This window comes from Sinohyriopsis cumingii, unplaced genomic scaffold, assembly GCF_028554795.1.
Source record: "Sinohyriopsis cumingii isolate HCF-2022 unplaced genomic scaffold, ASM2855479v2 utg000349l, whole genome shotgun sequence".
Classification (NCBI taxonomy): domain Eukaryota; kingdom Metazoa; phylum Mollusca; class Bivalvia; order Unionida; family Unionidae; genus Sinohyriopsis; species Sinohyriopsis cumingii.
In genome coordinates this window covers 2309397-2324409 of record NW_028315889.1, presented here as the reverse complement: position 1 = coordinate 2324409, position 15013 = coordinate 2309397, and the positions used below count along the sequence as shown (strand labels likewise).

At 34.1% G+C, this 15013-nt stretch overlaps 1 protein-coding gene across 1 annotated transcript; it reads right to left on the bottom strand.

Annotated features, from left to right (window-relative positions):
* Nucleotides 1-1229: 1229 nt before the first annotated feature.
* LOC149774325 (death domain-containing protein CRADD-like) lies at nt 1230-13703 on the bottom strand. The gene is made up of 3 exons (XM_089945405.1): nt 13545-13703; nt 5007-5368; nt 1230-2062 (listed from the first exon to the last, which is right to left on the bottom strand). The coding sequence occupies exons 2-3, from the start codon at nt 5338-5340 to the stop codon at nt 1740-1742; spliced, it is 657 nt and encodes a 218-aa protein (XP_089801531.1). The 5' UTR covers nt 5341-5368; nt 13545-13703; the 3' UTR covers nt 1230-1739.
* Between the last annotated feature and the right edge of the window lie 1310 nt (nt 13704-15013).

The following is a 15013-nucleotide window of genomic DNA, read 5'->3' as shown; positions in this document are numbered from 1 at the left end:
GAAAATCAGTTTGCTCAAGCACTTGGCTACACAGTGGGTGTGTTCTTGTTTGTTTTTGTTCTTTAGAAACTGACAATATCATCAAAATCAACACTCTGAAAGAAGCGATCCTGTACTAATAAAAATTCCTTCATGGAAAATGTAGTCATGGAAACTGAAAATCAAGAACAGCAACCCTAGCTGCCACAACAGCAAAGTTAAAGCATGAGATAAAGAGGAAAAGATAGAGAAAAAGTAGCAGCATTGGTATGATGGTCAGAATGTGAAAGCTAAAAAGTAGCAGCATTAGTATGATGGTCAGAATGTGAAAGCCAAAAAGTAGCAGCATTAGTATGATGGTCAGAATGTGAAAGCCTCAGTGAAATGTGTTGCTAAACACACTGCAAAGAGAAGCATACTACTGATTGTTTTAAAAACTGTTACAGAAGTCATTTTAAACATTCACCTCTACTTAATTTGTTGATCAGTTTAAAGAAAAATTCATGGCTGAAATCACTGCCTATCATTATCTGTGAACTCTGTTGTCAAGAATGAATACCTGGAAACTTCATTACATCTTCACATTTAGTCTCTACATGGCAGCATGCCAAAAATGTGCTCTCTATTGGAAAATCCATGGTGTTCAAATATATGTCATCAACAGTTACTGCAATCAAACAGAAAAACACCAGGTAGCTGGCTACTTTCTGAATAATTACATGGTGGAATATTTTCATTTGCATGGATTACCATCAATCATAGATGATATCATGGACATTATGAACAGAAATACTGTTTCGATCTATTTAAATAATGTGAGATCACATCAAGCCAATTTCATAGAGTTCAGAAAACGTATTTTCTTCACCAAGCAAGATCTGGATTCCCTCTAGCATATTTACTGATTTGTTTTGGACACTACATCCACTGAAACAATCAAAAGAAAACTGTAGTTTGGTGATCATGATGGCTCAACAATGGACTTCAAGTTGGTGGCAAGACAAATTGTGATGGAACAATGGAACCTAGGTGTCACTAAACAATGTTGGCAACCCTGAAATTAAATTTTTGTACTGTATTGTACATTGTACCTCAATTCATTCTCCACTTAGAATTTATGCAGTATAAATAAAGATAATGGACCACCCTAATTCTCACTCTTCATTATTTGTTACAAGTTGGTGATTGAGTTATCAAGTCAGTTCCGTAGGCACATTAAAGTGTTGATTTTGAAAAGCAAAAACAACAAATTCTTTTGTGGGTTTTTTTAATTCTAGCTCTATCTCTCTTTCTGTGTGTGTTTACGTTTATGTGTTTGTATGCAGAAAAAAATACCATACCATAACTCAGTCCTCAGTTACAAAAAAATAGTCAATGAACTTTACACATTGTACAGTGCTATATGCAGAAGTGTTGTACTTATTTTTCAAACATTATTCTTAAAACAATTAGAATATGTTTCTGTTACAATTACTGTCCTGCCCACGTTAGTGGAAAAGCAAAACATAGCAGTCATTTTTGTCTGGTTGCCATGTCAACAGTTTATTATTAAGGGTTTCAGTTAAATTTTATTTGCACGCCTTTCCTAAACTCATTGATGGAATTTGTTCATAATTGGTTTGAATCGATACAGTTTCAGTGATCATAGTATTATAGTTTTATTATGAAACAAGATTAAAATATTTTGCATTATGAAGATTGGGCAAAACATATTGGGTCAATTTATTATAACACTTTTTCTTTTTTCCTTCAGTACAAAGTTAAAAGTTCCTCACATTCTTTTCAATTTGAGTCCAGTCTACTGTAGCTGACGGACTCTCTGCTATCATTTTAAGTAGAGCACCAATTGTGGCATTCATGAATTGTCGATTTCTCCAACTATTCAAAGCAGTGTATATTTGCATTACTACTGAGTTGGGGTTGCTCATTTTGCAACGGTCAATTTCGACTTGAGAGACTCCTAGACCAAGACAGACCATTTCCCACTCGCTACCCAAACATGATGACAGTTTACTCAGTTCTCTCTCAGTAATGCGTCTAGTCAGAACATCTTTAGGAATTTCCTTCGTCCAATAAAGTTTATCTGGAAAGAGAATTACATATTAATTCTTATGCCGTTTTTTAATTGTAATTAAGTAAAATACACTGTACAAACTGTACATGATAAAGATAATGTAAACTTTTTTTTATGCCTCATACCTCAATTTATTTTATGTTGATAAAAAAGTTCAAACAATTATCAACACTGGTTAGCTCAGACATTTATTCAGTGAAAAGCCCATACTATGCATGAGATTTACAGTATTTATTCAGTGAAAAGCCCAGACTATGCATGAGATTTTGAGTATTTATTCAGTGAAAAGTCCATACTATACATGATTTAGAGTATTTATTCAGTGAAAAGCCCATACTATACAAGATTTACAGTATTCAGTGAAAAGCCCATACTATGCATGAGATTTACAGTATTTATTCAGTGAAAAGCCTATACTATACATGATTTACAGTATTTATTCAGTGAAAAGCCCATACTATGCACGAGATTTACAGTATTTATTCAGTGAAAAGCCTATACTATACATGATTTAGAGTATTTATTCAGTGAAAAGCCTATACTATACATGATTTACAGTATTTATTCAGTGAAAAGCCCATACTATACATGAGAATCAGAGTATTTATTCAGTGATAAGCCCATACTATACAAGAGATTTACAGTATTTATTCAGTGATAAGCCCATACTATACATGAGATTTACAGTATTTATTCAGTGATAAGCCCATACTATATGAGATTTCACTTCATGTCAATGCTACTTAAGAGATCTGGAGACAAAGCAGAAAACAAAGTACTGGTAGGCTTGTTTTGTGACAACTATCTTAAATGTTTGCAAACTGATTCTCATATATGCACCTTACAACAGTATTAAATAAATAAAAATGTTACTTTTTCCATCTCTCTCTTAGAATAAGAACATATTGGAAAGCTCTGCATAAGGTGCTACCTTGATTATTTGAATTATTGTTCATAAAAATCAATAAGAAGAATCCTTCATTTCTCAACACTTCTTATACACAATGCTGTTAACCTGACATGACCATGAAATTATGTGCCAAGAAAAATATAAAGTTCTGCAAAACCACGAAATATGTCCTTAAAAATAAACAAACAACCAGTATATTAAAAATCATTTTAATGCTTTTAAGGATTGTGTCCACCTTTCAAAATATATTTAGCATTGGAACATAAGAGAAATATTTCAAAGTGTAAGATGTGAGTGTTGTAACTATGTAAGCTCACTTACATTTAATTAATTTATTAATATATTTATTAAAAAGAAAAAATATCAAACAACTTAAAGTTGAACTAATAAATGTAATTTTTCAGAGTGAAAGACTGAAATCTCCTGTCCATATGATGTTTACAGTCATCCTGTGTGTATCTTAAAACTGACATTTGCCAGATATGAATAGGAAAAAATAAAGAGCTAAAAATTTTTTTTATAAGAAAATGGCAATACTTCTTTCATAGGATATAAAAATGGTGATGTCATTTTTAAATGCTTACAATGAATAGGATATATTGTCAAACCTAGCCCATCGACCAACTGCATATAGTAAACACCTGCACACTGAAACAATAATTTTTCAGTCCACTGAAAATGTCCTTTACAGTATGCCTGCATTTACTGACATGCTGCTCAATGCAACCAGTGGCTGCTATTTTCAGTGCTGTTGCCCATACGTACTGTATATTGAGACTGATTATTATTAAAAGTGAATGTCTCACCTTATCTTGAGTTATTCAACTCTATCTACACATCTACCTACCTATCTGCACCTGGATACCAATTATATTTTTATCTTTCATTATGCCTGTCCATCCATCCATCTATGGGGGTACTCCACAGATACTATATACTTCTGACATAGTGGCAGGTGTAAGGTGATTTAGTTTGCATTTGCAACATGCACATGTACTGTGGCTTAAATTTCTTTACATGATTTAGTTATGGAAATCATGCAAGTTCTGAGCAAACATCAAATAAAAATGGCTACCCCCACATCCTCAAAAAGTCAGCTTGAATTAGTCCATTTAACACTAAATTTGGCATGTATTAAAATAGGGAAATGACTTTTGCCACAATAGGAAATACCAGCTTCTGAAAGTGCAATCAATTACAAAATAAATAAAAAGGAAAAAGAGGTTACTGGCTAATTGTTTTTACAATTTATCTATGAAGTCCAGGATGTGAAAATGAACCAAGGGGAGCTAGCAGGTTTTTTTTGTTACAGGCGCACATCTGAAGCAAGATGTGTACTCTAAATCCCAACTTACACCCACCAAACATACACTAAAATAAAGGGAATTAATGTTCTCTTAAAATTACCTAACATATACAAGTTGTTTTGAAATAGCCAGGTTAACCACAGACGAAAACCGTGGAAATTCTATGCTATGTTGTTTCATTGGACATTTGTCTCTTCTGTTTTCATCAGCTTTTTCTGCTTGTTTTTGGCTTGCTATTTACATGATACAGTGTTTTTGTTTTGTTTGTGCCTCATTTTATTTGAGTACTGAACTTACTGTGTGAGCTTTAATCTTTAATTTTACAAGCATGCTGGTTTTATTTCAGCTTTTCTTGCTCTATTTGAAATATACTTATTTTGATATCATCTTCTGGGCGGCAATGGTCTGCCATAGAAAAAGGGTATTATAAAAAGGTTTTAATGACACATCAGCACAATCCTGACTACATAAAGCCAATTAAGAGTCATGTTCCAAAACTGTAACATAAGTTGCAAAAAACTTGAGGACAAATATATCACATCCAAATAAATGCAAACAAAATAAATGATAATGGTAAAGATGTCAACAAGGAATAAAAGGATCTGTAAAATAAAAGACTGGGGTAAACAGTATAAAATCCTTTAAAATATACGGCCAAATTTTTTATATATAAACCACATTCTTTTAAAAACGTTAACACATCATGGGATCAATATATGGAACAACAATTTATTACCTAACTGATGGTCCGCCACAGAAGAATGTTCAACTTTTGTATTCCTTATGGCATCTGCCAAGTCATTATACTTCACTTGCTCCAGTGCATACAGAAAGACCTCATAGGCTTTCGGCCCACAACTAAACAATAGGCTGCCAAACCCTTGCCATCTATTTGCCTGAGTGTTGGGATTATAGTTATTAATTTTTTCCACATCTTCAAAATCAAACAGCTCTTGTTCTACAAAGTAATCTACGAGGTCTTTAGGGTCCACATCCCGTTTAAGGATTATATAGTTCTTCATGATCTTCTTCTTATGTTCAGGAAGCATCTCCCCTCTCTGAAGTGGCATTGCTCTTGGTTTAATACTAGACAGATATCTGAAATAGGAAAATCATTTTATTATAGAAGTATTGAAATATATGATCCTGAAGATCTAGCTTTAGAAGGAAAGAACTGAGATTTAATAAAGTACTTGCCACAATTCCAGATTCTGCATGGAACTCTGGATTCCTAGCATGTGATCCTAGACCCAAATATCAACAATTAAAATTTTTAAAAAATGCTCTAACACTGTTCCAACTTCAAACATTGCATTTTTCAAATCATTAATCATTCCAGCACTTGAGCACTAAAAATGAAATATGGAATATGCTTCTTCTCTTCTCCCATGAAGGTGACTTTACTTTCCTAACCCTTGGCCTCTGGATTTATTCTTTCAGAAGTAATATGCCAAAAATATGTTTCCTGATACAGGCATATAATAATAATAATAATAATGAGGACTTTTATAGCGCCTAATCTTTAGAAGATCTATGCGCTTTACAACATTAGACAACACCTATATATAAAAAACATATATAATAATATGATTACAAAAAACACTGTGAAATTAGAAAACATAAAAAACATGCTAAAATATCGAAGGTAGGAAACATTATTAGGTCTTTAAGTTGTTTGTTCTTGCAGTTGAAGTAAGTGAGTTTTAAGAGCACTCTTGACTGGGATCACTGTGTCTTTGTGTCTAAGTTCAGTGGGCAATTCATTCCACATTGCTGGGCTATGGTATGCAAAATAACGTTGTCCATATGACTTCATTTTCATAGTGGGAATAATGAGTATACAACTGTCAGAACAGGAGCGTAAGTATCTTGCTGGTGTGTACACATGGGTGAGGTCAAATATATAAGTTGGACTGGAGTCCGTCAGTGAAACGTAGCACAGAAAACAAATTTGTGTTTGATTCTGAATCGAATGGATAGCCAGTGTAGGGTACAGAGCAGTGGGGAGGTGTGCTCTGATCATGGTACTCTAAGGATGATCTGAGCAGCTGTGATTTGAACTTTTTGAAGTTTCTGGAGTAGATATTGAGATGAACCAGACAGAATTGAGTTACAATAGTCCAGTCCTGAAAGTACTAATGAACACACAAGTGTTTTAGTGGCATCACCTGAAAGATATTTGCGAATTGAGCTGATGCGTCTCAGCTCATGATATGCAGCCTTGCATATGTTCATGACATGTTGGTGCAATGTGAGACTACTGTCCAGAGTAACACCTAGGTTTCATACTGACTGTGTGAATTTAATGTTGGTGTTCCTGATATTTATTGTTTGAGGTAAAGGATGTGAATGAGAAAGTCTTGTGTTGTGATCAGAATGGCCTCAGTTTTATCATCATTCATCTGCAGCTTGTTACATGTCATCCATGATTTCACATCAGAAGTGCACCTCTCTACACCCTGGATGGTAGCATCAACTTTAGCTGGGTGGCTAGATTTGTATATTTGGGTATAGTCAGCGTACAAATGGAGAGACACTGGATGATGATCTATGACACTTGAGAGCAGCTGAGTGTACAGAATGAAGAAAACAGGTCCAAGAACGGACCCCTGTGGAACACCACAACATAGATCAACTGGGCTGGAATGTATTCCATTTGCAGACAGTCTGTGTCCTGTTGACCAAGTAGGCCTTGAACCACAGTAAGGCTGTATCATGAATGCCAAATACATGCTGGAGACAGTGAAGTAATATATCATGGCCTATTCTGTCAAATGCTGCAGACAAATCAAGGAGGGTGAGGACTGTATATAGTGTTCTGTCTTTGATACAGATATATAGTATTCTGTTTTTAAAATAAGAATAAAGTGTTCTGTTGCTCAAAGAAAAACAATACAGCAGATATTTTGTATTTCCATAGCTTCCCTTGAAATCCAAGGCTTGCATGTTCCTGAACTTTTAAAGTATGTGGGATTTATGTTAATTCCTCATTTTATATGAGCTTACACCAACCAGCAATTTAATTCCTGCCACTTTTTATTATTTTATGACATTACTGAAAATGAAAAGAATCAAACAAAGCTGCACTTCAACAGTGAATGGTCTGCATGCAGTTTGCAAAAGAATTCAGCAATGGCTGCACTAACAAATGGCCAATTTAAAGTGTGTGAATGTGATTCCGATTTTTAACGTAGCTGTCTGCAGTGTGGTAGCTTATAGTGACATCTAGCGCTGGGGCATCATGTCACAGACATGCAGCATCATGTCCCACCCAGTCACATTATTCTAATGCCAGACCAACCAGTCCTAACACTAACCTTTTAATGCTGTGCACCAAATGAGGCAGTTGCCAGTATAATTTTAAAAGTCTCTGGTATGACTTGGTCGAGGTTCAAACCCGCGACCTCCCACATCTGAGGTGGATGCTCTAACCACTTAGGCCACCAGAGCGGTCTAGTTTAAAAAGGAAAAACAGTTTTGGGAAAGACGGCATAAAAGATATTGACAGAATGGGATTCAACTTAAAATCTGTGTAAAAAGTACAGGCTAAATACTATAAAATCTGGACAATGATACAAAAGTGAAAGCAAGTGTTTATGGAAAATAAGTACATTCTGAATATTTTTAAGCAAATTTAAGCACACTTAGGTAGTTGAAAGAAAATCAAAGTCCACCTGTAAAATTTGCTTCTCTATGATTTTTTTTCAGGTCACCTGTGTGCACTGATATTACATTCAAACAATCTCATTTACTATTAAAGTATGTTGGAACATAGATGATACTGCTACATTAATCAATACTGTTGAGGCAGTCTCAATTTCTGTTGGTAGCCCAAGAATTTACTTTTTCAAATATCCCATTTGAAAGTTAAGAAATCCTGAGTGGCAGAACATTTCCCCCATTCCATTTATATCCATGTGTTACTATATTTGAACTATAATTTTACCTTTTACCTTACCAGAAGCCATCTTAATCATACAAAAGCTTGGCATTGCTTTTATATGCATTTAATCTTGATAGGTCATGGTCCAAACTGGGCAAACTTTAGACCAACAAGTAGATCTCTATTTGGTAGGAGACCAACATTATTGGAATAGTTTCAGGCTCTTCTTTCAACTGACCTTCATATGCGGATGGGTAAAATCCCTCTTTTTTTTGAACCATGAAATTAAATCCTTCAGAACACTCAATTTTTTAGTATTCATTGATGTCAGATCAGAACACCTGTGTATTCATCATTTTTTAACCTTTCCTGACATGTGTGGAAGGCAACAACACCCCATGGAAAGAATTACGGCATGACTAAACAGTTGCTCTGTCTAAGCACTAGTCAGATCCTAGTCAAAGAGTCCTCACTAGTCAGATCCTAGTCACTAGACATTCTCCAAGTGTTACTCTTACCTTAGGGTAATGCTGCCTTCCATGCATGCGTCAGCAATTTAAAATGACTGCTCAATAACCAATGGATACAGATGTTCTCTTCTCACAGGGATTGAAGATAAAGAAGTGAGCGTTCTGAAGGATACAATGCCATGGGTAAAAAGAAGAAGGATTTTACTTACCATCCGTATATATGTCAGCTGAAATAAATTTATTAATTGCTAACAAGAAGCTGATAGTCCGAAACTGTCTGGGCAGAAAAGTCCATTTAAAATAGTACCAAGCAATGTTGGTCTCCACTACCAATAATGTCAGGAAAAAAAACCAGAGATCTACTTGTCGATCTAGGCAAGCTTATCTCTCCAGCCAGAACAGGCGACAGGTAAATATGGGGAGATGTGGGTGTAGAAAGATTAAAAACAAGACACTTTTATGTCGATGTTTTTGCATATTTTCCTATCAGATTCTTAAAATAATGATGAAATATTATTTAATGTTCATTTTTTAAAAAATAATACTTTTTTTATTTCTCTATACCAGCTTTATATCATAAAACATCAGCAGTGAAATTAAGTTACAGTCCAAGATTGACAACCTTTTCCATAGCAGAAGGCATTTTTGCCATATATCATGAAATTTATTTATTAATAATGGATCTGGGAAAATTAACTTGCTTCAGACTGGGCAAGAAAAATTCAAATTTTCAGTTTTTAAATATTCTTGAAGAATCTCTGCCAGAATTAAGTGAATAGCAGTGTAATTTCCTAGCAACAAAACTGACTAAAGAACACAAGACTTCTTTTTCTATTTTTCCACCTTCCTCACTGTGGGATTAATTGACACAAAATTAGACACTGTACGTTAATCAGTAATGCAGGGTATAACTAAAATGTGGATATGGCATAATGTTTGTGGACATTTCTTTTTGTTATGTATCAAAACTGCATCCATAATGTGTTTCATATCTTTTTAATTTTTAGAATGGGATAGACAATCATTATGAAAATATATTTAGTTTTTCATTGGAAGATGATTATGTCATTTTTCTGAAATCAGGTGCTGCAATCCTGCATTTTTTTTGCAAATATGACCTGGCATTATGACTAATTATTTCCAGTTGTTACTTATAATTTAAAATCATTAGATTATTCTATTAAATATGATGAATGAAAAATTTCAAAGAGAGGAAAATAAAATAGCAAACTGCACAGCAATTGTAACACATACCAAATTTGGGTTGCAGATATTGGTCAGATATAACTTTTACTGCAGTCATATATGATCCATGTCACACAAAATGGACCATTTGACACCTTTACATTACATCATGGATACCATATTTTACCTTTTAATGTCAATTAAGTTTTAATTTAATTGTTTTTCAATATAAAATCATATTTATGGGCAAAGTTTTAGTTCAAAGAACACAAATAGTTACAACAATACTGTCTAATCAACTTCCACAAATGGTCTAAAATTCTTGTGTGAAGCTGCTCATTTAAACTAATAAAAAAAGAAGCAAATTATAAACTTTATAATTTATTGATAATTTAAATATTTCAATGAGATGAGTCATATTCCGAAAATAATGTCATATTCAATGATATGACGTACATGCTTTTCTTTATGCATGTAACGTCCCCTCAAATTAGTACTTTTTTTCACCATTATAATAGCTTTGGATTGCTCTGTGTCCCATAAAGTTACAGCTGATGTATAACAGTATAAATTTTCTACATGTAAGATAAATTTGATTCCATATTTTTGTAAGTAGTTTTATTTATCTTTTGAAAATAATGACAATAAAAATGTCATATACACATATGCACACTGCACATTCTAGGTAAGTGTGATTAATTTAATAAAACTTGAAAATCAAACACATTAATACTGATGTGATATCATATTTTTAATATTTTATCACTAAATATTGTGGTACATATCAATGTATAATCTATGTCATATATACATGAAGACATCATGCTGAGGTTGTCATATTATCATACAATGATTTGTATTCACTCTGCAAAATAGCTATTTTTGCCATTAATTTGATATGTCACTCATCAGTTGATATGTTTATTCTTTATTTTAATTTAGTCAATTTAAATTAAGTGTTTAATTTATAATTTACTGTATATTTCAATGTGATGAGTCATACTCCCAAAAGTAATGTCATATCCACAGATATGACCCAAATGCTTACTGTTGCTATACTGAATAATGCATTGTACTAAAACAAAATGGGGTGGGGGTAACATCATGAAATCAATGCAATAAAAGTGAACTTTGCTTGTTGAGCCTGGTAAGGTGAAATGTCAGTACTGAATTACTTCTCTATGGTCTTAAACTAAGCAATAGAAGGAAGCAAAATCAACAAATTTTGTAAAACATAAAACATTTGAAGTCTCTAAGTTATAAAATAAAAATTTAACAGCAACTTATGCTTATGTATTATGAATTAAATCCAAATACATGTGTAGTCCAAAAAAATTCTAAAAACGTCCAAAAGAATTAAGTACCGGTATTCTGAATAAATTCCAGGTTGTCAAATGTGCTGATGTGCCAAAGTCTTGCTGTATCACAATGGCATTGTACAGAACACCTTTGAATAAATGCACAATAATCCCACAATAATATTTTAGTCCAGAATCAAAGTGCACTTTCTAATTCCAATGAATGAAACAAATTACTTCCTCTCAAAATATATCTAAACACAACATCAAACATATTTGCAGACAGACATTAAAACATGAACATAGGAAATATAAATGAACTAAATGACCAACTTTCATTCTTATATACAATTATGATTCAACATCAAAAATATTTTTCTATTTTACCCATGTTGAAATACTGCTTACTTGACATTTTTACAATACCTCCCATAGCAACAAAACCCATGAGACTCAACCATCCAATAGAAAATCACCCCAAACTTGTACAAAGGTTCATTATTATGATTAATTTCAAACTTTATCATATGCAATCTACAGACATACACCAAAAGAGAAAGACTCAACATAGGTTTACACAATAGACTGATGGGAATATTTCACTAGAATCACCCCTTACATGGACTATGTAAGATTCTCCAACATATGTGCATGGTGGAAAAGGCGAGGCAGCTGCCAGTACCATTTTTATAAGTCTTTGGTATGACTCTGCCAGGGTTCTAACCCACAACCTTCTGCATCCAGGGTGGATGCTCTAACCACTAGGCCACCAGAGCGGTCTTTAAAGTTAGGTCAGGTAAGTCATTTTTTTAAAACATTAGAGAGAGAAAGAGAGAAGAGTTTTTTGTAATTCTTTTGTCTGAGAGAATGTGTTTTTTTTTTTTAACTGGTGAATATTACAAATATAATTAATGATCCTTTAATTATGTTTGACATGACATGAATGCCAGCCTGGTGAATCCAACTTGTAGATAAATTTCTGATTTTAAATAAATCAACAACAAAAAAATGTTTTTTATTTTTTTTAAAGTGCTAAGAACGTGTTACTTTGTAATACTGCAAATCATCCCATGATTTTCAGGAACACACTTGTTTATGTATGAACTTTACAAAATTTCTCAAGTCCACTAAATATTTGCTCATTTGTTCACTAAGTGTGCTTTATGTTATTGGCCCTTTCTCAAAAACATCTTGTCCAGATATTGGCATCCTACTAAAAGTTTTGCTGCTTAGTACATCAATAGTGTAGTAAAAACTATGTAGGATTCAGTATCAACACTTATTTTTATCAATCTACTCTCTAATGTGAGCATGATGTCTCTCAAAGTACATGTATCAGCTCTAGGGCAAACTTAATCATGACATTTTCTTTACAGCTTTTAGATTGCTACTTTACAACAACATATTGGCCATTTAATATTAGAGATAAGAGGCTGTGCTTTTCTTTTTGAGCTGAAATATTTTATTTTCTTATATCTCAAGATAATGAATATTTTTTTTTCTTTCCCCCCAATAATATCATTAATATAATATGGTTTTATTTTGCTATAAATCAGAGTAAGATATTTGTTCCTGATATTGATGGATGGAAATTAAACAAAAAAGGTATCAGGCCCCTATTTGTGATGTCTAGCACTGGGGCATCATGCCGCAGACATGTAGCATGATGTCCCACCCAGTCACATTATCCTGACACCTGGCTGACCAGACTAAGCACTAACCTCTTAGTGCAGAGCACCAAGCAAAATGCAACAAAACCCCCATTCTTGTCCTGACACCAAGCCGACCAGTCCTAACACTAACCTCTTAATGTTGAGCGCCAAGCGAGGCAGTTGTTAGTACAATTTTTGTAAGTCTTTGGTATGATTCGACTGGGGATCGAACCCACGACCTGCTGCATCCGAGGCGGACACTCTAACCACTAGGCCACCGGTGCAGTCCAGAACATGGAATAATATAATTGCGGTATACAGTGGTATATATCACGGTATATTTGGAAATACTACAGTAAACATTTTTTGTGCTACCCAGCTCAAGTATTTATGCATATATTTATCAGGGCTCTAGAAAACCTCTTGTCCCCTCATCCTGAGACGAGATTCTCAATAGACTACAAAACTAAAATGTCATTTGACCGAACACCCCAAAATTTCAAGTGTCATCTGTTTTTAAGTCATGAACTAATATATGCGATCGTTCATTGCTTAAGATATTTTGTCTCATGTTTACAAAAGGGAAACACTTGCAAAGTATTTTATAAGAAACATTAAAATAGCCACTGAGACAGACATGGCCATTGCTGATTTTTGCAGAAGTGTTTCTCTTTGGAATTATGTGTGATTGGTAGGCCATTTCTGAGACTGAGACAAACAAGAAAATATACATCACTGAGCCACTGTGATAACAGCTCATTTATACTTCAGTTACAAAATTCTTACTTGAATAGTTTGTCGATACAATATATACAGTCTTTGGAACCGCTAATCCTGATATCTTTTTATCATCAATGGTCTTAAGTTCGTTTGTAGTGAGCCCATGTAGTTTAAATATGTTGATTTGTCTATACAATGGCGACCCACTTCCGCTTTAAAAATAGACATGAGGAACGTTCGATTGATGATCCGGAATATGCAAACCAAGAGAATGAAAGCTGTTGAAGAACAGTTTTTCAAAGATGTCAAATAAGCGTTCGGTACTTACTATTTTAGAAACGGGTGTAGGTTTTTAGCATTTGATTACATATACCTTTAAATGGTGATTGTTCACTTTATTTTCATCCTCGTACATACATTTTCCTTTAGACGATCATTATAGTATGATGATACCTCCCCGTTTGTTTGTAGCCCCCTATCGATTTCAGTAACGGTAATCTTTAATGTGATAAAAAGTACACATAACTTTGTAGATTCATTCATTTATTAATAATTTCAAACCAAAAAGTGATCAGATGGCTCAAACACTGGCATTCTCCACGTGTTTTATGCTGAACGTACTTTCCATACTAACACGGCGCCATATTGCGCATACTATGGCCAAAAGTTGATTTCCTCAGACAACAGTATGACCTAGTTCATCCTATTCGGTAACTACCGGATAATTCCATAAATCGTCATAATGTTGAGAGTTTTGAGTTATATCCTTTGCACGCATGTACATAGAAATTACACCGCTTGTCAAATGCACGTGAAAGGCAAATCGTCATTGTCATTCTTTCCCTTTGCTTGATTCGACATTGTAAATATTGGAAGCAGACGACATATTATTTTCATTCTACGTGCATACATGCATAGTGTTGCATACACCCCTTCGCTGAAAATGAACTTGTCCAGGAGCTGGAAATGGATCTCGAGCATGGCCGTTGTTTATATTTGAAACTTCCGTTAAGCAGGAAACGCGTAGGCGATGACAATGTTAGGGCCTCCCTGGTCATAGTCAGGTTAGCAATTATAAATCAGTGAATGAACTGAGTAAGTTCTGTGAATTTCTGATCAAATTTTATACTTTTCGTTATTGAAATAGGCAGGGGATACAAACAAACGTGGGTGTTTTGTCAGTCTATAGGCCCTATTTACACGCCCAAAAATGCATATACGGCAAAACTAGACGTTAAAGTTCGTGGACATTTTAGATGAGGATTACCTAAAAGGTGTGATGCAGTACACAGCAGATTAAATGCCGTACGCTGTGGGGTCACAATCACAGGAGTCTGACGTTTTATCAATAAAGTACGGCGAAATCTCTGACAACATGAAATCACCTTATTGGTAATAATTCCAAATTCTCAACGTTATGTAACTTACGCAATTATTCAGCAGTTACCGAACAGGATGAACTACGTCATTATGTTATCTGATGGAAATAAACTAGCCTATAGTGTACGCAATATGGCGCCGTGTTAGTATGGAAA